The 25593-nt window shown below is 37.8% G+C and overlaps 1 protein-coding gene across 2 annotated transcripts in view; it reads right to left on the reverse strand.

The window, feature by feature from the left end:
• SHPRH (SNF2 histone linker PHD RING helicase) overlaps nt 1-25593 on the reverse strand; it is a 49212-nt gene that overhangs the window by 22557 nt on the left and 1062 nt on the right. For both annotated transcript variants that reach the window (XM_030268160.4, XM_030268161.4), the window contains exons 2-14: nt 23548-24211; nt 23018-23147; nt 17081-17299; nt 16692-16770; nt 15759-15909; nt 14532-14637; nt 13795-14051; nt 11758-12453; nt 9026-9277; nt 8182-8260; nt 5603-5766; nt 5257-5513; nt 2085-2206 (exon numbers count right to left, since the gene is read on the reverse strand). In XM_030268160.4, coding sequence (XP_030124020.4) covers nt 2085-2206; nt 5257-5513; nt 5603-5766; nt 8182-8260; nt 9026-9277; nt 11758-12453; nt 13795-14051; nt 14532-14637; nt 15759-15909; nt 16692-16770; nt 17081-17299; nt 23018-23147; nt 23548-24180 — 3145 coding nt within the window. In that variant the 5' untranslated portion in view covers nt 24181-24211. The remainder of the gene's footprint in view (nt 1-2084; nt 2207-5256; nt 5514-5602; nt 5767-8181; nt 8261-9025; nt 9278-11757; nt 12454-13794; nt 14052-14531; nt 14638-15758; nt 15910-16691; nt 16771-17080; nt 17300-23017; nt 23148-23547; nt 24212-25593) is intronic.

Raw genomic sequence — 25593 nt, forward strand, 5'->3', positions numbered from 1 at the left:
CAACTGACTCCAGTGATGTATTGCTAAATTTGCACTGCAAATGCATTATTCACTCTCCCAGTGAAAAGCATGAAAGTTTTGTCATACTTCAGAAATGCAGAAATTATTAGGTACATGCAGGGAGCGTAACTACTAATACAAGCTGCCAGCATCACAATCACTTCTCAGAAAATAGCTTATATCAATTAAAAAGAAATATAAAATTGAAGTTGTGTATGGAAAAGTAGTGAAAAAATGAACCCATCCTAATTTTCTTTTCTCAACTGATGGGAGTTTACTTAGCCAGTAATACTCTTAGAGACTCTTAAAACATAGAGAAGTAGAGAGAAATGCATCAAGTCAGATGAGAGTAAAATAAAAAACATAATCCTATCTATATGGAAGCGTACCAATTCTATGTCTACAAGATTTGCTGCTTCTTACATTGAAACAGTTGCATTTTTAAGGGTGTAGTCCCGTGATATAGGATTGCAATTACTAGTAACCAGCCAAAAGCTATGCGCTGAATTTTCTACCTTGAAACTTGTCAGGCCTCCCTTGAATTTTTCTTGACCTGACTGAACTTCTATTTGGCTTAGCTGTGATAGCAATTTCTGTAATTCACTAGGTGTCTGTGGCTAATTTTTTGTATATTGTTAAACTTTTGTTTATCTTTGTGTGGTACAAACACAGCTTTATATAGACAGCAGTAACAAGCAGTTATTCCATGTAGAATGAGATATTTACAACTACCACAATGATGTAGTGTAGGGAAATACAGGCCTAGTAACAATAGCAGAGGCTATTGACAAGTAAAGATATAGGATGCAGTGTAGAGTACAGCCATGGGATGCTAAGAGATGGTGTACAGGCTTGGCAGTGAATAAAGAAGCCATGGCTATAAACAACTCACCCACAGTCAAAGAAATGCAGACTTAGAGCTGGACAAAACTGGTTTTAGGGGCAACAAAGAGAACAAAGAAAGAGTATGTAACATTCATAAAAGGCATCATGTCCACTAAATTTGGTGTTTTCATGGAGCTGCAGACCAATGAAGAAAGAGAAAGATACAAACATGCTAGCAAACATAAAAATGACACTCATTGGATCCTTGTGTGAGGAAGAAAGCATCAACACAACCATCTTATTCCTCCCAATGAAGGTAGTGACAACTGGCCATTGCACTGCTACCACATCTATGAAACCACTGACCTCAGAGTATGGATGGGCCTAAGCAGAAAGGTGATCAGAAAAGCAGGACAAGTAGAAACAAGTAAATGTGATTGCCACTCTTTTCTTTGCCTGTAGCAATTAAATTTGGATTAATAATAATTAGACCTATAAGTTTTCAGTTATACTAAGGCTAAATTCATGGTCTTACTTTTATGTAAGGTGTGCTTCCCCTTTCCTGATAAAGAAGTCTGAGTGTAAGAGTAATACTGGGGAAGGAGTTACAGACCAGAACTCTGCCTCTTTTGTCCTGCTTTTGTTTCTCATCAGATGAAACGTTTATCAATCTAGTTTACAAAATATGCCAAACATAATTTTGGCTACTAGTGTATTTTAAAAGCATTACATCAGTACCTAACTCTTTCTAAGCACTTAACTATCAGAAACACATCTCCATGCTCCAGTTGTAACAAATTATTTCAAACCTACTGACTGAATATAGTCTTTCTGTGAGGCAGGTAAGAGAAAAGGCAGTTTGCCTGTTCTTGACGGAGGACTTTGACATGAGCTGGAAAAGTTCAAACAGCATGTCAGCTTTAGAAGAACTTGGAAAAGTGGCATTTTTACACATTCATAATGGAGTAATTTTATTTTTATTTTGTGGGCCACTCAAGATTCATATAATTATTTTTGTTTCTCATTCAAAGCTTTTTTTGCCTTATAATTCAGACAAAATTGACATTGACAGAGCCGTCTAGAAGGAGCAGGAAAAGGAATCTTAGCATAGCAGTTTGCATGGCTGGCGCACAAGGGAAGCCCAGAAAGCAGTACTGATAGAACAAAAGCAGGTTAAGTACAATTACACAAGTATGACTTCTTTTAACCTCTCAGTACACAGAGATGGAGCATATTCTTTACTCCTATATTTGCCTTACCTTTAATGATATGGATACCAGCTAAACCATTAAGAGCGCACACCAGCTGTCGGTGAGCTTCTTCACACTCTGTTCGACATTTCTTTTGCAGAGATGCCAACAGTTCCTCCATGGTCATGGTGCTGAAAAGGAGACCAAATTTGAAACAAAATCACAGTACCAAAAAATAAGTGGGTCATGAGCAGCATAGCAGATCATTACATCCATCCAACATGTTGTAAATGTTTTTTTGAGATTTCTTTATTATTAAAAAACCTCTAGCTGTCAGATTTTCTTCCTGCTAGAGCTTTACCCTAACTTGAGTGTGTCCAAAGGTTGCCATCTCCTGGAACACCAAAAAATAAGGAGCAAGACAAAAACTTGAATTTGGTAAAATAATCCTTCATGGGGCAAAATATTGTTCTCCTTCCGTTAGTAGTGAACTGCAAACAAGCAAAATAGACCTCATTTTGTCAAAAGCTGTTCAGATGAAAACAGCTGTGACAGACTACACTTCTACCCTCTGCTACCAATCCAAACACAAAACACATGAAGTGTCAATGTAAAGAATAAAATGTGTGAAATGAGAACTGAGAAGACTAGCAAAAATCATTCTAAACTTTCTTTTCTATATTTGTCATATCTGCAAATTAAGAAAGGAATTTTACCAGAAGAGAATTAGTTTCACATAAAAATACCAGAAATGGAAAGAGAGAAGCAAGAACAGAAATGAGGAGAATGCAAGAAGGAAGTCTGAAGGATACCTTGGAGCAAAGCCACAGGGTAAAGAATCAGAGGACTGATATGAAGAGACAGGAGAGTAAACAATAGCAACAGCCTACAGCAGCTGACCTGAGGCTGCTTCTGATACCAATGGCTGCTGTTAGACCAGACACCACCCCCCACCTCACTGAAACCCTGCTCCTCAGCCTCATTCACCTTCAGGAGAAGCACTTACTATTTAGTGTTCAACACTGTGGAACAGAGTACTGAACGCTTGCACAGACTGGGCTCAAATTATGGAAAGATACCCTTCCCTAGGCCTTTATTTTACTTTCCCCGCAACACTGTTCCAATTGCAGAAACTGATTCTTGGTTTTATAGTACAGTGTTACACCAGAGTCAGCTTTAAATCAATATAATCACTATTCATAATTACTTAATTCTAAAAAGGCAATAGTAAATATACATGACATATGCTGATACTTCCACCATTGCTACTTACCTTTTATTTTCAAAACCATCAGCAGTTCCAAGAAAAATTGTAACAGCAGAAGGATTTACATGTAAAATTTGCAACTTCATACACAGCCCGAGACTACCAATTAAGGCAAAAAGAAGGGGTTTTTACTTGGTTAAACAAGGAGAGCTTTTTTTTTTTTTTTTTTTTTGCTTCCTGAGTAGATCTCATTTACTGCCTTCACTACAGAGGTGGGGGAAAAAAGTCATCTATCATAGAACAGAATATGCTCCAAACTCAGGTTTTTATTCCAGGCCCTTGTCTCTTATCTATACGTTCCAGCATCGAATTTCTTATTTCAGTATATTTCTCATATTAATCAAAGGTCCTAGCAGAGAATTTCTGCATTATTCTCCTACATATAACCAAAGGCAGGAACCAAATTGTCTCTCTATTCTGGGAATGTCCACTGCTGCAGTCAAGTTTGGTTCACAAAAAAGGTATATAAACAGTGCTGGGAATTGACTTGTCTTTGTACATGTAATTTTGAGAAAGATTTCATTTCCATTGCTGGTTCTACATTTCCATGTAGAGCTCTGGCAGAGAGGACAAAGACCTCTGAACTTCTGATGCAGAATATCAGACAGGAAGCCCCAAGCCTTGCTAAAATAACTCTATAGAATATCAAACTATATAATCTTACCAGAACTCGAAGAGATGATGATCTTACATGTCTGTTGATCTCATCTACCCACTGGTGACAAATAGAATTTTCCATCAATTACTATGCAGCTGTCACTGTGCAACCATTCCACCAAAATCAACACAGTACAAAGCTGTTCCCACCATACTCTGCTCAGTTTACATATTTATACTACATATTTATATATTCATTTTTATATAATATTTATATATTCATAAATATGTAATATATAAATATTACATATGTATATATTCATTTATACTACACTGGCTCATTTTAATGCAAATAATCTTGTATGATGGGTGGGAATATTGATTTCTCCTATGTTTGAGTCCTTGCTTCCACATTAGCAGACTGCCACAGTAAGTGTGACAGCACAGCATCTAACTATTGGTCTCTGCTCAAGTAGGTGCAAAGTCAGCTTCAGCTGCTTAGGCACTGCAGGTGCCCTGTATAACAAAGAGCAAGGAGTAGGACATAAAACTTCTAACAAGAACTGAAGGAGACTGAATAGAATGGATGGACTAGGAAACAGTAGCAATAACATTGGCAGCGCTAAAAGCTGAAGTTCTTCCCTACCTGTAGCTTAACAAAAGAAACATAGACACCACTCTGAGAGGCTGGAACTGAAACAGCCTGTTCTTTCACAACCTCCTTCTTAACTCACTGAAAAGGTACCAGCTACATTTCTCAACAGGACTGGCAACATGCTCTTTTTTTTTTTTTTTTTGGTCTAACAAAAGCTGAGACCAAACTGATACTTGCAGAGGACCTGTGGGGGAAGAGGATCTTGAAAGCATGCAAATAAAAGATAATTTGAATAGCTTTCAAATTTGGATCTATATTTACAAATTCTTCAACCTCATGTTAACATTTTAATTGAACTAAGAATTATTTCATTCTGTTGATTCAGTTCTTTCATTGCTCTCATTCATGAATGTGAGTTTTGTACATTATCAAAAACAAAAAGCAGCAGGCTTATTTTAAAACAAAAACAAGAATCTGATTTGTTTCACACTCAATCTGTTACCTGCAACACCCTAGTCATAGTAAGGTAAGAATTTCACTGGAGAATCAAACGCCTTCAGTACTATGTTCTCTAACACAAGAATTACACTAATGTCCCCACTGTGCCGTGTTCACTTTCCGAGGTCAGATTACCTTGGTGTGTCATAGTCACACATTGAACTAAAGAAGCTTAAATTAGGTTTATTTGAGGACTGTACAAGAACTTGCACTGCTGGAGACTGAAATCAGAGTTTTGCTTTGGATAAAGTAGGCTATTTAAGAAATGACAGAAATTTCACTACCTTTTCTGCAGTGGCAAGAACTCTCCCCGAACAGCTTGTGGGTGACAGCAGGCCTGCCTCAGCCGTAGCAAAGGGTATAGAATAGAAGTCACAGTCCTTCTATCTAGGCTGCTAAGCTTAAGAGTCCAGTCCGAAATCTTCCTGAGTTTTGCCAATGCATCCTGGCAGCACACCTCATGCTGGCGATGATAGAAGTGTCTCTCCACAGGAGAGAAATGAAGCCAGTGTATATTTTCTGTCTGAGGGGGGATTTGAATCTGAAATTTAAAAATAAAATAAGTAATTTGCAAATAAAATTATTGATAAATTATGTTCAGGAATTCTAAAACTCAAAACTTTTATTTACTTGGTCAAGCACATCCTTCTTTGCTGATCTCCACATTATCTTCGCAATTAGACTGTAGAGAGGCCGGGGATTTTTTCTACAATAAGGTCGATATAGTAGTTGGTCCCACCAATGCTTGACCCAGTAAGGATCAACTCCAAGAAAAAGGACTAATCCATACAAGTCTGCCAAGAAAAGAAAGTGTTTCTGTTTTAATACTTCATAATATGTCTTAAAAAAATTAACTGTCATACAAACTGCTTCTAAGGCAAAAACCATCTCCATTCTGGCCTTTACCTTTTGTACTTGTTTTCCAGTCACTCCCTCAGTAAAATATTTGAGGCAAGGGACTGGGTGGTGGAAGGTGGACATTCTCTCCTTTAGCTCGTTTTTGATTTCAATACAACTTGAGAGAATATAGCTGTTTGTGAGACACTTTCCTAATTTCAAGCTTAGCAGAAGGGAGCAAAGAATTTAAGCCTACTCAGAGCAGAGACAAGAGGCAAAAATTACATGATTGCATATGGTTAACTGGGTTTGCCAGGTTTTTCTAAACCAATATTGCTCAGCATCATTACTTCAGAGCCTGCTGTGCACCAACTGTCTGCTGCCCACAATCCTAGAAGGGGCTGCAATTCAGAAGAGTTTTCACTTCTCTACTAATGCATAAGAAATTAACAAAAGACACTTCAATTGTTTTCTTGCTAATTGAGAGAATACATCTTGCTAATTCTGCCTAATTCAGAAACCCATCACTTTCTGGAATGAAAATTAAGGACATACTGACTTTAAACTTATGTCTAAATCTTACTAGAAAAATACAGAAGCACACATTTAAATGCTTCACATGGATACTGCAGAAACAGAGATACGCGATGATATCTGATAGCTCTTGAAAATCTGGTGGCTGCATTCCTTAGTCTCTCAGCTTTATCGTAATTCAGTATTCAGCTGAAAGCATTGAGACATTCACCAAATACATCACAGACTAGAGGAAGAAAAATCCTGGGAATCATTTCTATGCAAGAAGCAATTGTTTACCCAGAGGTCATATCTCACTGCATTACTAAAAAGGTGGGTGCTAGAGTAGTGGTTGCTGCTGCCTAAAATCTGTCCCCCACAAGCCTCTCCTGTGGAAAAGCAAGTTGAGATAACCTTTAGGCAACGTAGTCAGACCCTCTCTCAACACTCACTGCAGCTGGCTCAGCGATAGAGGCAAGAAAGGCTCTTTTTGCAGGGTTTTATTCCAGTGGAGGATATCACATGTGGCTGAAGGGAACCCAGCGAGGTAAAAAGAGGCTGACCACGTGGAGGAGACAGCCTAAGAAGGGGAATGGGTGGGGGCAGAGCTAAGGGCTGGGCAGAGGGGTTTGGTCTCTAGGGAAAAGGGGGTGGCCACCAGGGATACCAATCCAGTGAGGGGACAGGGAAAGGAGACACCAGGGGAAGTTACACAGGGGAAGTTGCAGCACAGAAGCCCAAATGGGAGACTGTTTTTCTCCCCAGGAAGACTGACTCTATGGTGAGTAGTTACTGCTGTTGCCAGGGCCGAGGTGAATTGACCGAGCTGGGAGAATTCATGGGATGCTACACATTACAGCAGCAGTGGCACAGATTGAAATGAGGCAGCAGTTTTCATCCCCAATGTGATGGGGGCTGCCTTAGAGTCTGTATTATGAACTGTATGACATTTCAGATATGCATTAAACCAACACTATCACAAATAAGGCCTTGAAGGAGTTCATAACAACACTAAAATCAATCACTTCTTTCTACAGCTTTGCTTCATGAATGATGTATTCTCACAACTATTACATGTATTTATAAATTTAACTGAAAATATTGATTTTTACAACTTAGTATCCAAACAACAGTCCACAAATGCTTACACTGATTTACCCACTTTCAAATGCATTGCCCCAGTGTATACCTTATATTTCAAAATCCATCAGAGAACACAGGGAGATAAAGCAGTTAGTCAGCTCCCTTTCTTTTATTCTATCTCTGTCTGAAGGCTGCCTACAGAAACTGAGCACCACAAAAAAAAAGACAAGATAAATGTCACCTGCTAACATACAGCTACCTACTCCACACATCTCAATTCATTAGGTCCTTATATAAGGACTGGAGACAGTTTCATAAGCTTTAGCATGACTTCTAGAATTTATATTCACGGCAGTGGATGCCCACGGTAGTTCATACAGAGCTATGCAAAAAGTAAATACAGCTTTGCTTGCATTTGACAGGTCACAGGATTCTGTAACCAGGGCAGACCATCTGCTACAGAGAAGGGTTAGTATTTATCCACTCCACTAAGTGAAAAGTGAAGAACACACTTGAGTCAGCTATTAGACATACAGCTTCTCTGCTCCCCAGATTACTTGTCTAACTCAGGGAAACAAAAAGACTTCAGCTCTTTAATTTTTATATTGATACATGTATTGATAGCTTTATTATCATGCTTAAAGTTTATGGCTTACAAAGTTAGAGTACCTAGTGAATTCAGGACAAAACTAGCAGACTTTTTAACTGTTTCAAAGCCCCACCTAGTTATCAGCACAAGGAAAGCCCACACATTACACCGTTACATCAAATCTCACCTTCTAATCCTCGCTGCACAGGAGTGCCACTGACACACCAGCGATTGATTCCACTCAAACGGAGCGCCATTTCAGCAGCCTAATGAAAGGACATAGAGCCAGTGGTAGGAAAGGAAAAACAGTGGAACACAGTCTGACAGCACATGGATCTTATTTTTGAGAAGTCTGAACATCTTTTCAGAATGTACCCTAAGACCTAGAAACAGCATTGGTGCAATGTAATTGAAAGCTGATAAAAGACATGTCCTCTTCCAAGTAATCAAGTGCAATCAAGGGTTCAAAGAATGTAAACAAATATCAAAATAAACTGTATGTTAAAAAAATTTAAACATTAAAGCCTGTAAGGCATTATATAAGTAGCATTTTTGTCCTCCTGTCTTGGGCTAAAAGACTGGACAAAGACTGTATGACATTTCAGATATGCATTAAACCAACAATTAAAATAATACCCACTGCAGACTGTATCCCTTGAGTTTCCAGACAGACTCCTGACTAGTTCAGCTTCTAGACCCAAAGGACATATCTATGCCTCTGAACCACATCACTGAACAATGCTAACTATCAAACACCATATACAACATGATGACCTAGTTCTTTAAACTGTCAGTATAGATTATGTTAAGTATTTTTTGAGCTAGATATACCTCACAAAAATTCCATGAGGAGAACCATTTAATAGTAAGTATCTCCAACAGAAAATTAACTTCTGAAGAACATTGGACAAAGACAAATTACATGAGTTGTACTCTGAACATTAAGAGATGGGAAGGAAAGACTCTATTACTTCAATAAACTTATCCAAACATTTTCAAGTTAAATGAATGCATGACCAGGAATGTCATACCTTTGCAGTGGTGCATTCAACCATTTGTGCTTCATCGAGGCAGATCCTCCACCACTCCACTGCTACCAAGGGGCTGGGGATGGCCATGTAGCGCTTCTGGTTCCTGAAGCGGCGCCCGTCTTCGCTGTTGCTGTGGGGAATATCTACGTAGTTCAGTTCGGTGCGCAGGACATCATAGGTGGTGATAACCACCTCCTGCTCTGCCAGCATGTGCGGCTGCAAAAAGCCATGCTTCTTCACACCTTGATACACCTACAGGGATTTACAGTCAGCAGCACAACAGCAAAGAAGGGAGGTAAGAGACACTTTGATAAAAATTACAAAATATCAATACAGCTTCATATGTGCAAGCTTGTAGCAATGCTGCTCATATAAAAAGCAACTGTGCATAAAATCTGTATTCATATAACAGTACAGTGGGAAATTAATCTAAGTAACCTAATAATAAATCCAATAGAGTCATGAATGCAAAATGTGTCTTTTTATGACTTTGCAAAACATTTATTTCCTCCTTTGAAGGAGAGAGGACTTCATTATTTTCTACAATAGTTATTTGTTGTAACAGCTGTTTGACAATTAAGTATTCTGTAATGTTGTATGTAACAACATTATGCAAGTCAATGTTACATGTTCACTCTTCTCCTCTCCTTTACTGTAGATGCCATCTTCCGAAAACTTTACTCACTGAAATTTAATGGATGATTAGGCAAAGACAGAAATATGCATCAAAATATATAAAAACTAGAAATGACATTCTGAGTAAAGTTTTACCTACAGAGATTTAAGAGATAAAAAAAATATCCTAGGTAAATTAAGTCCCTGTGCATTAACAGAAACCTTCCTATTGACATTTATTCCGTTACCAGAAGTACTTTTCTTATCTCCCTCATCATGTTAAGCCAAATCCCTTTAGAAACACACAGAAGTTAAAATAACTGCTCTTTACCCCTTGATGATCAGCACATTATTTCACTGTTAATTTCACTCTTAATCCTACTTTTTCTCCCAGTAATAAGCTTCCTCTACATATGTGTAATATAGCAACAGTGTTTCTGTCAATTGAAAGAAACACCTGCAGATAATTTCTTTCTGTTGAGCCCCAGAGGGGGACAACAGAGCAACCCAGGTCATTGCACATGAAACAAAAGAGAAAAGGGGAGCTTGAAAGGGGAAGAAAAAAGAAACAAATTAACTAAAAAGACTATGCTCTCTGAAGCAACCAAAAAGAAATAAACAGCTGCCAAAGTCTAATGATTTCTTCAAGTACTTATGAATAGATTTTCTGGAGATTTATAACTTCACCAAGTTTTGGTTTTCACAGCAGTGGAAAAAGACATCTGCCACATGCAAGACTTACTGGTAAATTTTAATTTCTTGTTCTATTACATAAAACCATTAGAATTTCCCATGGGTTATAAGCAGTTGAAGAGTAAAAAACACACTTCACATGCAATGAAAAAGTTGTTAACATGGGAAACTGAATCTTTGAAACATCTCCACTACTTTCATTTAATCTTAACAGAAAATAAACCACCAAATTTTCATTTTGAAGCCACCCTGAAAACGAGTTTCATAGTTGGCAGTTAAAAGAAAATGAAAACAAACTTGCAGAATGGGAGATGTCAAACAGTTTAAAGTCCCGACATTCAGTATTTAAACTATCTTATTGTTACCATGTAAATCTATTTCTGATAATTTTCATCAAAGCTGGTATTAAACCTGGACTGAGTCCTAGGAAAACCATGTGAGTTTTACACATTGGTTAGTTCCTGCATTAAATCTAGTTGGGACTGCTTACAGAAATAGCACTGGAGGCCTAGAATTCATTTATACATTGGACAACTACATGTAATAGCCAAAGGTACCAGATATATCTCTGAATACAAAGTTATATCAATCTGTCACTACTTTGTTCAAAATACAAGTGATTGTTGGTTTTCAAAGCTCTTGAGCATTACAAAGGTTCTTGACTGCTAAAAATATGAAGGACAAAACTTGGCTGCATCAGTAATAAAAGACTCTTGAATACTGTGATAACAATATTTTTAAAAACCTGTATAGCCATTATTACTCTAAGTTTAATTAGATTTGTTCTAGTGACAGGGTTATAAGAAATTAAGTAAAAGGACAATACATGGTCTCCAAATGAGCAACATCTTAATAAATTTGGTAGATGTTATAGACACAACAGCCAAGTTGTAACAGTATTGTTTTCAGTAAACGCCAATGCCCAAGACTTCTTTTATGAAGCCTGAGAATCAGAAATGCAAAACTACAGGCTTTACCTATGGAAACATTTTTTTATCTGGAAAAAAAAGGAGGAGCAACAGTCATAGAATTGCTTAAGTGCACACATACAGCAAGACAACACTCAAAACACCCAAAGTCCTTTTTAAGTCCCTTGGTAGTCTTTACAACAGCCTTTCCTTTCAGAAACCACATGTTGTTGCAACCACACAAAAATTTGCTTTTAGTTGCTATGTAATCTAGTTCACTGGTTTATCTCCCAGTGACCAACTAAAACAGAAAAAAAAAACCCCAAAACTAACTGCAGATTGTCTTTCCGGGACACCAATGTACCACATAATAACAAAGCATTGGTCTAGCATCAAGAAATGTAGAGCTCTGGCAGAGAAGACAAAGACCTCTGAACTTCTGATGCAGAATATCAGACAGGAAGCCCCAAGCCTTGCTAAAATAACTCTATAGAATATCAAACTATATAATCTTACCAGAACTCGAAGAGATGATGATCTTACATGCCTGTTGATCTCATCTACCCACTGGTGACAAATAGAACTCGGAGAAATTATCAGAGTCGCTCCTGTGGGAACCGGTTTCATTGCCACAAGGCAATGGGGACAGTAGAAGGGCCTGCTCTTCAGGTTCTCCTCTTTGTAGTTTACACATTCTGCATGCTGCCACAGGTAACATTTCAGGCACTGCACACGAGCTTTGAAGTCAGCCAATCCGAGCTCACCACAGATGCATTCAAAACGATATTCAGAGGTATTAAATGGAAATACAGAGCTGGTATGTTGTAGACTACTGCCGGCATGTTCTTGGGAATGTGAGGACTGGACCTTTGGGATTTCCTGCTGGATAACAGCTGTAGTTTTAGAAACATCAACATCAGGATGACTGCTCATGTCACTGGAGACAAGGAGGTTGCCATGAAAATCAGGAGACTTTGGGACCACAGCTTCTTGCTTAACATTTTTCTCTTCTACAGAGTTCTCATGATCTGCTTCAGATTTCCTGTTGTTTTTACTAGTTGTACAATAATCATGCTCTTCCATAGCGATATTTTCATGTGAAGCAGTTTTAAAGACATTTTCAGATGTTACGTCACTGTTTCTTGATTCTTTGGCTTGAGTTTTAGCATCAATCAATTGCTCCTTCTGAGTGTTTTCTGAAGTTCTCGCTACCTACAAAGTAAAATTAACCAAGAATGTCAGAATTTACATTCAGACTTGCCCAGTGACATTTAACATCTACCAGTGCTACTTAATGTCTTCATTAATGACATAGCTAGAGAGATCAAGTGCACCCTCAGCAAATTTGCAGATGACACCAAGCTGAGTGGTACAGCTGACACACCTGAAGGAAGGGATGCCATCACGAGGGACTTGGGCAAACTTGAGAAGTGGGCCCATGGGAATCTCATGCAGTTTAACAAGACCAAGCTCAAGGTGCTGCACATGGGTTGGATGAAGAGATTGAGAACAGCCCTGCTGAGAAGGACTTGGGAATACGGGTGGGTGAGAGGCTGGACATGACCCAGCAATGTGAACTTGCAGGCCAGAAAGATAATCGTGTCCTGGACGGTATCCAAAACAGCACAGGCAGCAGGGCCAGGGAGGGAATCCTGTCTATCTATTCATTCTTGTGAGACCCCACCTGGAGTACTGCAATGTAGCTTTGGAACCCCCAATATAAGGAGCATATGGAGCTGTTGGAGTAAGTCCAGAGGAGGGCCACGAAGATGATCAGTGGACTAGAGCACCCCCCCTATGAGGAAAGGCTAAGAGAGTTGGAATTGCTCAGCCTGGAGAAAGCTTCAGGCTAAATTATGGCTTTCCAGTACCTGAGCAAAGGCTACGAGAAGCTTTAAAGGGACTATCTACAAAAGCATGTAGTGACAGGACAAGGGGGAATAGCTTCTAATGAAAGAGAATAGGCTTAGATATTACGAAGATATTCTTCAGTGAGTTGGTGAGACACTGGAAAAGGTTGCCCAGAGAAAATGATGCCCCAGCTCTTGAAGTGTTCAAGGCCAGGTTGGATGGGGCTTTGAGCAACCTGGTCTAGTGGAAGGTTTCCCCACAGCAAGGGGGTTTGGAATTAGATGAGTTTTAAAGTCGCTTCCAACCCAAACAACTTTCTCCTCACCCTTTTTTTAATGAACATATAAACACATCAGTACATAGATATTAAGGGTTTATATCAATTTGCAGTTTGAGGATTTGATTAATGCTTACCAGTATTTAAAAAACAATTTCCCAGTAAGAACAATACAACTCCCAGTGACACTATTTTAGAAGACTTATGACAGATGTAGTTAATATTTTAGCCTCAAATTTTATCTACTTATGACTTCTCCTTCTTTATGTTTGAGTGTTGAAGCAATTGCTGCAGTTTTCTTCCTTTTTACCACGAAATCAGTGCCACTGAGCTAGTGTACATACAGCTGAGAGTAGCATGCAATTGACAGAAAAAAAGAACATACTTTGCAAATTCTTTCAAATAACTACAGTAGCATGTTTTACCTTCTCTTTCGTTCTTTCTCGCTTCTTCTGTTCCTTGTAATTTTTTCCCAGCTTGAAAGACCCAGCCAGACCATGTCCTTTAACTTGTTCTACCACCTGTTCTGCAATTAGTTTTTCTAGAGTTCTTTTGAGAAGTCGTTTATTTCTCTGCGTGTCATACCTATATGTAGAACTGATGTACTTAAATATTGCAATTATGGATGCTCCTTTCTTCACATTCATTTCCTTTACAGCTGCTAATATCATTACTCGTAAGCCTGTAGGAAGAATCAAAACAAAAAATGAAGTTACCTCACAGAATGCGTATTAAGGTAACTCTAAACATAGTGTTCATCTAAAAAATGCAGATAGGCAGTCGTTATGACAAACTTTTACTTGATGCAGCTCTACAGATTTCTGTTTTGCAGTGATTCTAAAACAGTTTTGGAATAGCAATAGAAATAAATCACTCAATTTTCTTACTGAGGCATAAAAAAAGACATCTTATTTCATTTAAATGCATAAACTCTTTACAAAGACCTCTAGTTGCATGGAGCTCTGTAGCAGAGTTCTGAGTTAGTAACTTTACTTTTAACTGTGTATCACTTGTTTGTAGCATATAATCCTACATGACAGTGCTCAGCAAAAGAATAATTTCATTCTGAAGAAGTCAAGAGTAGCCCTAACTCATGGTCAGTGGCCAATATAACACAATGCTAAAAGCAAAACATATTTTAAAACTTATAAGAAATACTTACTGGGATACTGTATTTTTTCCTTTAATTTAGGCTCCATTTCCTTTGTTTTTTTCTTTTTATTTCCCTCTAAAGGTTGAGGTGGAACAAAGAAGTTCACAAGCTTACCCTAATGCAGACAACATTAAACAGTTATTAGCTCATGTCTCTTCACAGTCACTCTGACCTTCATTAATCTCCTCATATTTGAAAGTAAGCATGAGCTGCTACAAATGTATGTTCTCATCTCACTAATTTTCTTAGATAGCTCATTTTTAATGTACAGAGTGACACATCATTCAGTTCAGTTTCTTGGCAAACAGTGTTCAGCACCCTAACTGAAACACAAAAAGCAGCTCTGAAAGCCTCTTGGGTCCTCTACTGCTTTAGCATTAAGTTGCAGGAATCTACAGATGTAAGTGATCTAGGTTCCTGATGGGGGAGGAAAAAATATATTTAATATATAGCTAGAAATACAAAAGGAAGTAAGCAATATAGAGGAAGAGCCCTAGTCAACTGTAGAAAAAGTATGTTTCTCCTTTTAGGGATTGACTCCCAAAATTTTACTCTACTATTAGAGCAATGTATTAGCTAAGATGTCTGTCCCAACTACTTACATCATGAAACAGTTTCAGTGACTCCAGCCCTCCAAAACCTCTGGTCTCTACGTATTGTTATCAGTCAGTGTCCAGGCATTTTAGTGCTTATACTCCTCTCTTTGCACTACTCGGTGCACTACACTGACAAGCAGGCAGGAGATCACTATGATAAATGTACAATGAAACTGGCTGCCATGATTTCCAAGGGATAGAATTCAGGAAGTGGTAAGAGTTTACTTAAGAATAATGGTCCTTTCCCGTCAGAAAACAATTTTTCGGTCTAGTGGATGTGCCAAATTTTCACAGTATGCATGATGAGGAAAGCGAAAAGATGAAAAATAAATAAGCTCATTTATTATATGAAATAGAGGGAGAGCAGAAATCTTTATTCAGAATGTAAACTGTCCCTATTTTAGCACAGAACATGTGTCTAATGGATGTTTGGCACCCATCAATACAATGAAGGGAAGAATGACCTCCGAAGTAGTAAACTAAATACATAATTTAGTTTATTATGTCCTACTATGTCCTAAGGGAAAAACTTTCACAGTAATAGAGCTTTAAATATGGACTTCTAAAGCAATAAAAAGTGCACTTGCATTCATTCTGAAAAGCATTTTCTTAATAATAACTCTCAACCCGGTTTCCTTACCTCAGGTAATGTCAGATCATCTTGTTTAATGTCTGGTCCAGTATGATTCAAAATAAGAGCCAACACTTCTACTGTTTTTCCAAGACCCATCTCATCCGCCAAAATACCTCCAGGCCACTGGGGTCCAGCAGTTGGATATTCACGGATAATGCTAAAATTCAAGTACATTCCCAGTCAAAGTCAGTAACTACAGAATGTTGTGACAGAGAAGTGTGCATTCAGGGACACACAACATAGCTTCAGCAAGGCAAAGTTTGTAAGGTGAGGCATTATCATTTATTAGTTAAGTTGAGATTAACATAAACTAGCAAGCTTTTTGGGTGTATGAACCTGACCAAGACAAATATGCATGAAATAATTTTTACAATTTTTTCACCTCCTAATAGGTCTTGCCTTGCTAACCTTAGCATATCATAGCATTAGTCTCAAAAAATTTGAAATATTTTTATATTCACATGTGAAAAAGACCTGAAAGTTACATAGGGAAAAATAAAAAGCAAACTAGCAATCAAAAGGTTATATTCTGACCAAGTTAATAAGAAAAGAGAAACAGGCTTAGTAATGCAATACCCAGCATTAATAAAAAGCTTTATCCTGCTGCCTTCCTTTGGACTTTGAAAACATTGGATCAGACGATCAAAGCCTCCAATACTCTAAATTTAAAGTTAATATTAAACCACTGAATTACTGACATTTTTAATAAAAGCTTTAATAACTACATCTTCAGCTTGAGATCTACATACTTATCTGTGCATTACATACTCGAGTTTGTTCTTTTTTTCAAATTAAAGATATTATTATTCTAATTCTTTAGTTGCTAACCGAAAAACAAGTGATGGAGTATCTTATATCCTGCAGGATAAAACTACCAACATGGTTTTCACAAAGTACAACACTGAGGTGTCCTCAGAAAGAGTAACTATAAAAACATACCAGCCAGTAAATGGATTATAGTAGATTTTTACTCCATCCAGAGTGATCACCTCCCTCCATAAGAAGTGCAGCGCGTTTTCTATGGAGAAAGTGTTCACGTTACTATGATAAAGTTTCTCTATTAACAGCACACTCCTTAGAATTATTCAGACTTTTTGTGACATTAAGAGGAAAAAAGCTGAAATCCACCTCCACAGAGCTTCATGACCAACATGATACATTAACTGCTGTTCAGCAAAACCTAGCTTATCATTTAGTGTATGACCCAAACAACAGCTTTCATGAAAATACTAATTAAATAAATCACAAAACTTCTAATCAAACAGCAAGGAAACATTACTGCTGACATTTTCCTCAATTATACAAGTTTTTCAGATCCAAATACTTGCCACTACTTGGAGTACTTGTGTGGTTCTCTTGGTGAAGCATCCAGTTCACAGCCTCGCTTTGGTATGGCCTCAGAATGGGAATTAATGCAGGATGCTGCACATCCTTTCTCAGTAATTGGATATCCTGTTGATGGGTGTGCCGTACAAAGTCATAAAGCTCTTCAATATTTTGTCGCTCTAGCTCCGTGTCGGATTCTTCCTCATCTTCCTCCAGCTCATCTGCATACACCAAATAATTCAAGACATGCATCATCAATCAACTTGGGACAACATTTCAGTAAATTTTGCAGCAACATATTTAGTTTACACATATGAAAATAAGCAAAGGAAAGTGTCATTTAAACATATGCCATGACTGCATCTGACTCAGCTAGCAGCAGTGGCAAATAATGAGCAGTTTAATAACTAAAATAAAGAAAAACTATGCAATCATAACAACAGCAATAATAACAGTAATAGCAATGAAAAAGAAGAAAGAGAGAGATTAAAAGAACCCAAGAAACAAGTCATGCATAATACAATTGCTCACCTCTCACTGATCAATTCCCAGCCCATCCCTAAGTAGCAACTCGTGGTTCCCAGCCAACTCCCACCAGTTTATAAACTGAGGATGTTGTTCTGTGGTGTGGAATATCCCTTTGGCTGTCCTGGCCATGCTCACTCCCTTCTTGTGCACCTGCAGAGCAAGGACTGAAAAGTCCTTGACTTGGGGTAAGCACCACTCAGTACGAAGTAACAAATCATTGCATTACAAACATTATTGTCACAGTGAACCCAAACACATGGCACTGATCAGCTACTAAGAAGAAAACTAACTCCATCCCAGCTACAACCAGGACACCTAAAAGTTAACATGCTAAGGTGATCACACATGTATACATAATCAACAAAGCTATTTCTTTAGAATTTAGGTATATAATGACCTGAACTTACTTATTTAATAAAGACTTTCCACTAAAAAATTCCAGTTGGTACAGAATCACAAGTAACTCATGGCTTCTGATTTAAATATTTATAGATTTAAATGTCCTTTAAATCTAGCAGCAAACGGCTGACACATTTAAATCAGATTTTAATTCTGATGCCTCGGGCTAACAACAAAGACAGTACCTGGTGAAAACCAGAAAGCCTTATCTTAAAATAAGGTTCAGAAGCTGGTATTATGACTCTCTTTCATGAAAAGCAAAAGCTTTATTTCATTCAAATGGGTGGTGAAGGTGAAGAATGATTTCCAAAACAAAAGGAGGAAATTATACGCCTATATATGGCAGCCATCAGTGCCTTCCCCTAGTCCTTTTAAATCAAAGGAACAATTCCAGAGCTTGTCAAGGGAAATGAGAATACTGAAAGACATTAAGTTTCTACATATTCATGAAAACTATATATATGACCTGTAATGTAAAAAGGCAATCAGAGTGCACATGTGGGGTTATTAATGATCCAGCCAAATAAAAAGCACCAAGAAAGCACTCAGCTTTATATATTAAAGAAACCATTTAAAGGGATCCTCTAACACATACCACTCACTTTAGGAAAAGAACAGAAAATTAGAGTGTTTGCAAAGTATAACTTCGATCAATAAATTCGATATATAATGATACCTATCATTATACTTGCTAAATAACAGTCTTCAAATCTCACATTTTTATGCATAATAAATTGATTTCTCCATAAACTAAATCTATCCAGAATTTTACAGGAGAGCAAAGACTGCAATATAATTTAAAGCAATTTTTTTAATGTAATTGGATTTTTTAAAACATCTTTCTTGTTTTGTTCATTCTTTCAGAGCTTTCTTTTTCATTATTAAATGGTTCTACCTACCATAGGAATTTTGAAAAAAAGGATGCTAGGGAAGTTTATCCCTCTCTCAGTTACTTATTAAACAGTGAATATTTAATTATGCTTTCAACCATTTCAAAATGTAATTCAGTTACAGAGGTCTCATCTTAATCTTTTTTACATTTGAAAAACAGATTGTATTGTACTATCTAAAAATTCAGCTTCTCTGATGCTTTTCAAGTACTCTATTTAATTCCTTCAATGACTGAACTACAGTCCTGCTACTGCATCTGCAGTAGTGTGGTGTTGCATTTTAGTTAAATGGTATGGTCTGTCTCACCTCTCAAAACTGTATGGTTTATTCCAAGCCTGTAATCCTCCCCTGAAGTATCCTGTGTCTGTAATCCCATTGGCCCAAACCTTATCCACGCCCACGTGGAATCTCCCTGTTAAGTGTGCCAATGGGATGGGGCTCTCTGTCTCTTGGCTGGCACTCCTGGCCAGTGCTCTCTCAGCCCCTCTCCCCCCCTCCTTCTCCCTTCCCTCCCTCAGATACCATGCTGCTTCCCGGGGGTAGGACCCCCAATAAACCCTCATCTAATGAGCACCCTCAAAGCCGTGTGGAGTCTCCTTGCCTGCCTGCTGCTACCTGCGAACTCACAGCCTGGAGGGGCCCCCCAAACACACCACAACACAGTAGGATCTTTCCTTTTCCAGACTGCAGTATAACACTATCTCCATTAATGAAAACAGCCTAGATTAATGGAAAACTTGTTGCCTCACATATGGTAGCAAATAAACAAGTACCAAACAAATACCATCTTTGTACAAAGAATTTATTCTTAAGAAAACTGAGAGTAAATGGTATATAATAAAAAGGTAATACGGCAGAGACATCTGCCTGAACAGGCAGATTTGGCTGTGACTCAGGGAAAACAGAGTTTATGACCTTTGGAAGAAAGGGCTGGCAGTTCGGGAGGACTACAAGGATGTTGTGAGGTTACTGTAGTCAATTTTGGGTCCCCCACTCTAAGAAAGATATGGAAGTGCTGGAGCATATCCAGAACAGAGCAATAAAGCTGGTACTGGATCTGGAGCACAACTGTAAAGAGGAGCAGTTGAAGGAGTTGGGGCTGTTTGGACAAAAAGTAGATGAGGGGGAGACCTTAGTTCCCTCTACAACTACCTGAAAGGAGGTTGTAGTAGTGAGGTGGGGGTCGGTCTTTGCCCACGTAACTGAACAAGAAGAAATGGTCTCAAGTTGAAGCAGGGGAGGGTAAGATTGCGTAACAGGGAAAAATTTCTTCCCATAAAGGGTTGCAAATCATAAGAACAGGCTGCCCAGGGAAATGGTTGAGTCAACAGTACTGGAAATATTTAAGAGACTTGTAAAGGTGGCACTTAGGGACATGGTTGAGTGATTGACTTGGCAGTGCTGGATTAAAACTTAAATGATTCAATGATTCCATATTGAATATTTTATAACTTTTTTTTTTCTGATTACATAATGCACCTATGCTATGCTTGCCGTAGCACAGATGAACTTCATGCCACGAAGTCTCTAAACTATCTAGAAGGATATTAACAGAATTAACTGAGTACAGTGAGGAAAAATATATTCAAATTAAAAGTAGTAGAGAGGTCATACCCCATATTTGTGTAAATCCATGTGCACAACCCCATCAGCATGAGAATTTGCTCAACAGTGGGGGGAACAAGAACCTTCATCTTGGAATGTTACTGTATAGGTTTCACTTTAGATGGATATTGTAAATGTTAAAATATATACCTAGGTATAATTTTATAAAACCTCAACTAATTCTGTTTATAAACAGGTGGCATTTAAATGAAGTTGTTAGAAACATTTTAGAGAAATGCATTAATCAGCACAGAATCAAGGTTATATTTTTTTATGCTACATCAGTAAGTTTGTGCTCAAAAACTGTTAGGAAATGAAAATAATTTCACAGTGCATAATCACCTGGGGTCTCCCTTCACAAATATTTTTCATTTCTGTGACATGCTTTTTCTGAATTCTGAGCCGAGCATAATGCACACTATGGACTTACATAGTGGTTTAACGATCATGTTTTGTTCCCTAACACTTTCAGGATAATTCTTTACTATTTATTTGGTTTCACTAACACTGAACATTAAGCTGATCCATTTACTGAGCTATACACCTACCTACTGAAATGCAACCCTGCTTGCAACAGTTAGCAAAGAGACCATAATTTTATTCTTCTGTATTGTTTTCTGTTCATCTATTGAATTTCTACTGAAACTCCATTGCCTAGTCTCCTTGCAAGCTTTCAGTTGTTCTTCATCTTTGTTATGCTGAATAATACATTTAAACAATGTTAATATCATCTCACCAATCACTCTTTTTCTCAAAGCGTTAGTAATACATTAAGCTGCACATGCCTTTGTAGGACTTGACTGGTAATTTGCAATAATTTATTTCTGTTCTCTGTGTCAGCTATTTTGCTTCATCACTTACATGGCATTCATTGGCATGAAATCAAGACTCTATTATTATTTTACAGCATATAAAAACGTACATGCTGAAAAATGGTCTGAATCTTTACCAGCTGGCAACATACCTCCTTTACAAACCTGAGCTGCTTGCATGGCTTCTGTAAAGTTAAGGCATGACAACGCAATTTCTCAGGACCACATTCTTGCCCTAGAAACTTTGACGGGCATGTCTTCCCTTTCAGAAAGTGCCTCTTCATCTGTAAGCTACACAGAACCAGGTAGTCCCTATAAACACATCCTTTAGTGTACAGAAGGCAAATGCCCCAGGTTCCAGCAGAAAATTAGTTTGAACCTTAAAGTAAGTCACCAATCATTTTCTTCACAATCTCTTTCCCCAACTCTTCCACAATGAGAAGACATGCAGAGAAGAAAATTGTGCTTTCTGCTATAGCATTAGTTTTATTTCAGCACTCTATCATACACCTTAGACATCTCAAGTCTGTGAATTCTCTGGTAACTATTCTGCTTCTAATGCATTTTTGATAATGTATTTCTCCTAACAGATTTAGAACCACTACTATTCATTTCTAGACCTTTATTTATTCTTCAGACCTCTTATTGGATCTGATTTATCATGCTTTCAAACCTGAACTGGCATATTTGTGTCAGTTGGACTTCAGTTTTTGGAAGGATGATTTCTTATGTGCAGTATGTTCCCTACTTACTGAGTTATATCTGCCTATGCCTTGGTACATCTCAAGTCATTCCTCACAGTTGCACGTTTCTTTTTCTTCTTTGCAGCAGGTAACAGATTTTATCCTGTTAGCTCTTCCTTTTAGCTTCTCTTTAGCCTGAGTTGCCTTGATTTTTATACAACTCTGCCTTTTCTAATTAAGTGCAGTCCTGCTTGGGGTGGGTGTTAGGCTTTGGCCACAAGAACATAAACTCTGTATACTACAGTCACTGAATCAGTCTTCAGTCCAAATTTTGAATCAACTCTACACTCAGGAATGATACAAAGGTTGCTCGGGTTGTCTGTTTGGTTTTTCCATAAGTTTCCTAGGACATTACAACATAAACCCATTGTTTATCACTTTATAAATCTGTACTACTAGTAAGTGTAATCTGGCAAACACACTGTTAATTCTAAAATTATAGGAAGGCCTCATGCTTCTAAATCTGCAATGGTATATTCTCAAAACTGTCATAAAGCTGAATTTTGTAGTATTTTACATTGTAACTGCTTTACAATATAAACCAAACTGCAATCTATTGCTGCAGTTGTATGATAGGCCCCAACCTGGGAACAAGTTTTCCAAATTTAATTCCTGGTTCTTTTACACTGTTTCTGTATAATTCAGAGAAAATACTGTAGATCTGTTCAAACTACCACCACAAACCAGTGAAAACTGTGTTTACTTCCAAAAAAGTAAGGACTCAAAACATATCTATGCTTCAGTACCTGTAGAGGGGAATTATCGCCTCTAATTTCAGCATAAATGAATTAGCATATGATTAATGGCCAGATAATAGTATTGTGTAAATCACCTAATAACACTGCCTGGAAAAGAAAAGTTGCTCCAGGTGGCAGGAATAACTAGTATTTTCCCTTAAATTTACAACTACTACACAAGACAAAACTGTTCTGTACATCAACATTTAATTTTATTGCATTACCTGGAATTAAAAAACTGTAGAACTTTTCCATGAGTTTTTGAATCATCTGATTAGCTTTTTTGGGTCTTCCACCTCCATCACTGAGAAATTCTGGTTTACTTAGCCCAGCTTCAAGAAGGTAAATTCCAACCTGTGAAAAGGTTATGCAGTTAACAATTGAATTAACTCTTAAATTGACAAGAATATTATAATCAGAGGAGCATGAAAATTATAACAGTGGTTTGAAAATTAGCAGGTACAGACAGATATAAAGAATCTACTAAAAACACCATGTAGAGGAAACACAGCTGAAAGTTTCTGTGATTCCTTCAGGTAATACATTGCTAATGGTGAAAAAATAAAAATATACTTATAGGAAGAAACAGACTGAAAACATTAGAAACCACATAGAAACTGTATATTTTCATCACATTATATATATTAAATACAGAGCAGCTGCCAGACTTCGTTGTTCAGCTGTTTTAATTTTATATTTCAGACAAAAAAAAAAATAACTCTCAAAATGCAAAACAAGTATAATGAATGTATACCTTTAAAGCCTGAGCCTCCCCAGGTCTTTGATAAAGTCCAATTATCTTTTTCTTTTGCAACCATCTCAAACCTTCCAATATTTCATCACTTAAAGTTGCTTCCACCAGAATACGTTGTTCATAAGCGCCTAGGTATTCTTTTGTTTCACTACTGTACTGTTCTTCACTTCTTTCGTGAACACAGACCTGCAGCTTACCACAAGAGTCTCCTCTCATTAACGTAAAGCTTCTGTCGTGGAATTCATCAGTTAGAATTTGCTCAGAAGGCAGACGAAGAGCAAATTCTCCCAACAAAGCCTTCCAGGACCTATCTGCATGGTATGGCAAGACTATAAGATTTAGCTGTACAGACATAGCAGTCAAGATGGAATAAGGGTCATAATTAACCGTCAAAAACTTAACAGATTTTGAGCCACTGCCTTCTTTCTGTACAAGATCTTCATCAGTGCTATCATCGTTTATAACAATGAAGGATGCAGAAGTGCTTGGAACTGGAATATGGTCCTCATTAGTTACTTCATCATCTAAAGCCACCATCTCATTTCTCCGGTCATCGTGCATATTCCAGCAGAGCTTTTTCTTCTTCTCCTCATCCACCTTGGATGGAGGTGCATGTTTCCGACGACTGCTCATTCTGCCGTTTTCTCAACAGTGCTTTCAGTCTCTGCAAGGTGAAGCAAATCAGTCAACAACAGGCACTACAAAATCAAATGGCCACACTAGAATTTCACTGTGCAAAATTCTGGGACACAAATATATTCACTATGCACTCAAACTGTTCAGAAGTATCAGCTTTAGAGGGCCTCCTATTCCTGTGCCGTCACACAAAGCTGGGCATGAAGCATGGTCTCATACTCGATCTTACAAGTTTGCCAGACAGCTATAAAGATCAACAAGACTGCTTCATTTCCGAGCTGTTACTCAGAATCTTGTGGAACAGCTATAAACCAAGAAGCAGGGGAATCCTTCAAAGATGGGGGTGGAGGAAGCCAGCAAAACAAAAGTGCAGAAGTACAGGAGATCTGGGGGTGGAAGTGGGGTAAATACACATAAAATTCCTCTTTCCTTTCACAGCCTATATCGAGCTGAAACTTAAACTCAACATAGGGCTAGTCTGAAGCTGTCGCTACATAAAATATGGTTTAGAGCCCAAGCTATCAAGTTCTGTCCTCCAAAGTTGCCAACGACCTTGCTACTAGTATTGATAATTTTCCCAGGAAAGAGTGCATCCTGGGCCCTGGATATACAAACTGCTTGCAGAAGAGCCCTTAGTTACTGTACATTTCAGGGGGAGCAATCAGCAAACTAAGTGTAGAGTCTTACTGATATTGACTAACCGCAAACCTAAGTCAAGACAAACATCCAACTCCTTAACTGAACCTGGGCACAGAACAGACTTTGTGGATAAAATACAAGAAAATAAAGTACAACTGCTAAACGGTATATATGAAGAAGCAAATTATAGAATACTAAATCCATCTGAGAAACTAATAACTACATAGTCAAAACCACATGCTCATAATTAAATACTCAAGCAAATAGGAACGTTTTTCTAGAAAAGATTTTTTACAAGAAGCCTGAACACAGCAATAGATTTGTGAATTCATATTACACTTTGTCAGTATACATATTTGTGTCAACTCAGCTTGTGCATACAACTTTTAAAGAAATGTAGGAAGATAAGAGGAAAATATTCCAAGCTACTAAATCCACTATGGCATATCCTAATGTTAAAGGGGCTTATGCTGGAACAGAACAGAATTACTGTTACTGAATAATTTTGTAAGGGTCTTGGAAAAAAAACAAAAAAAAAACCCAAAACATAACTAACAAACACTAACTGATAATTAATGAAAGTTGAATGAAATATAGCAGAATATACAAATCTTTCGGTGTTTGAAACTCAAACACAGAATCAAGTAAGTTGGAAAAGACCTCTGAGATCATGAGTCCAACCTGTGACTGAACACCACCCTCTCAACTAGACCACAGCACTCAGTGCCACATCTAATCTTGCCTTAAACATCTTCAGGGATAGTGACTCTA

The sequence above is a fragment of the Taeniopygia guttata genome, chromosome 3 (genome assembly GCF_048771995.1).
Source record: "Taeniopygia guttata chromosome 3, bTaeGut7.mat, whole genome shotgun sequence".
Lineage (NCBI taxonomy): Eukaryota > Metazoa > Chordata > Aves > Passeriformes > Estrildidae > Taeniopygia > Taeniopygia guttata.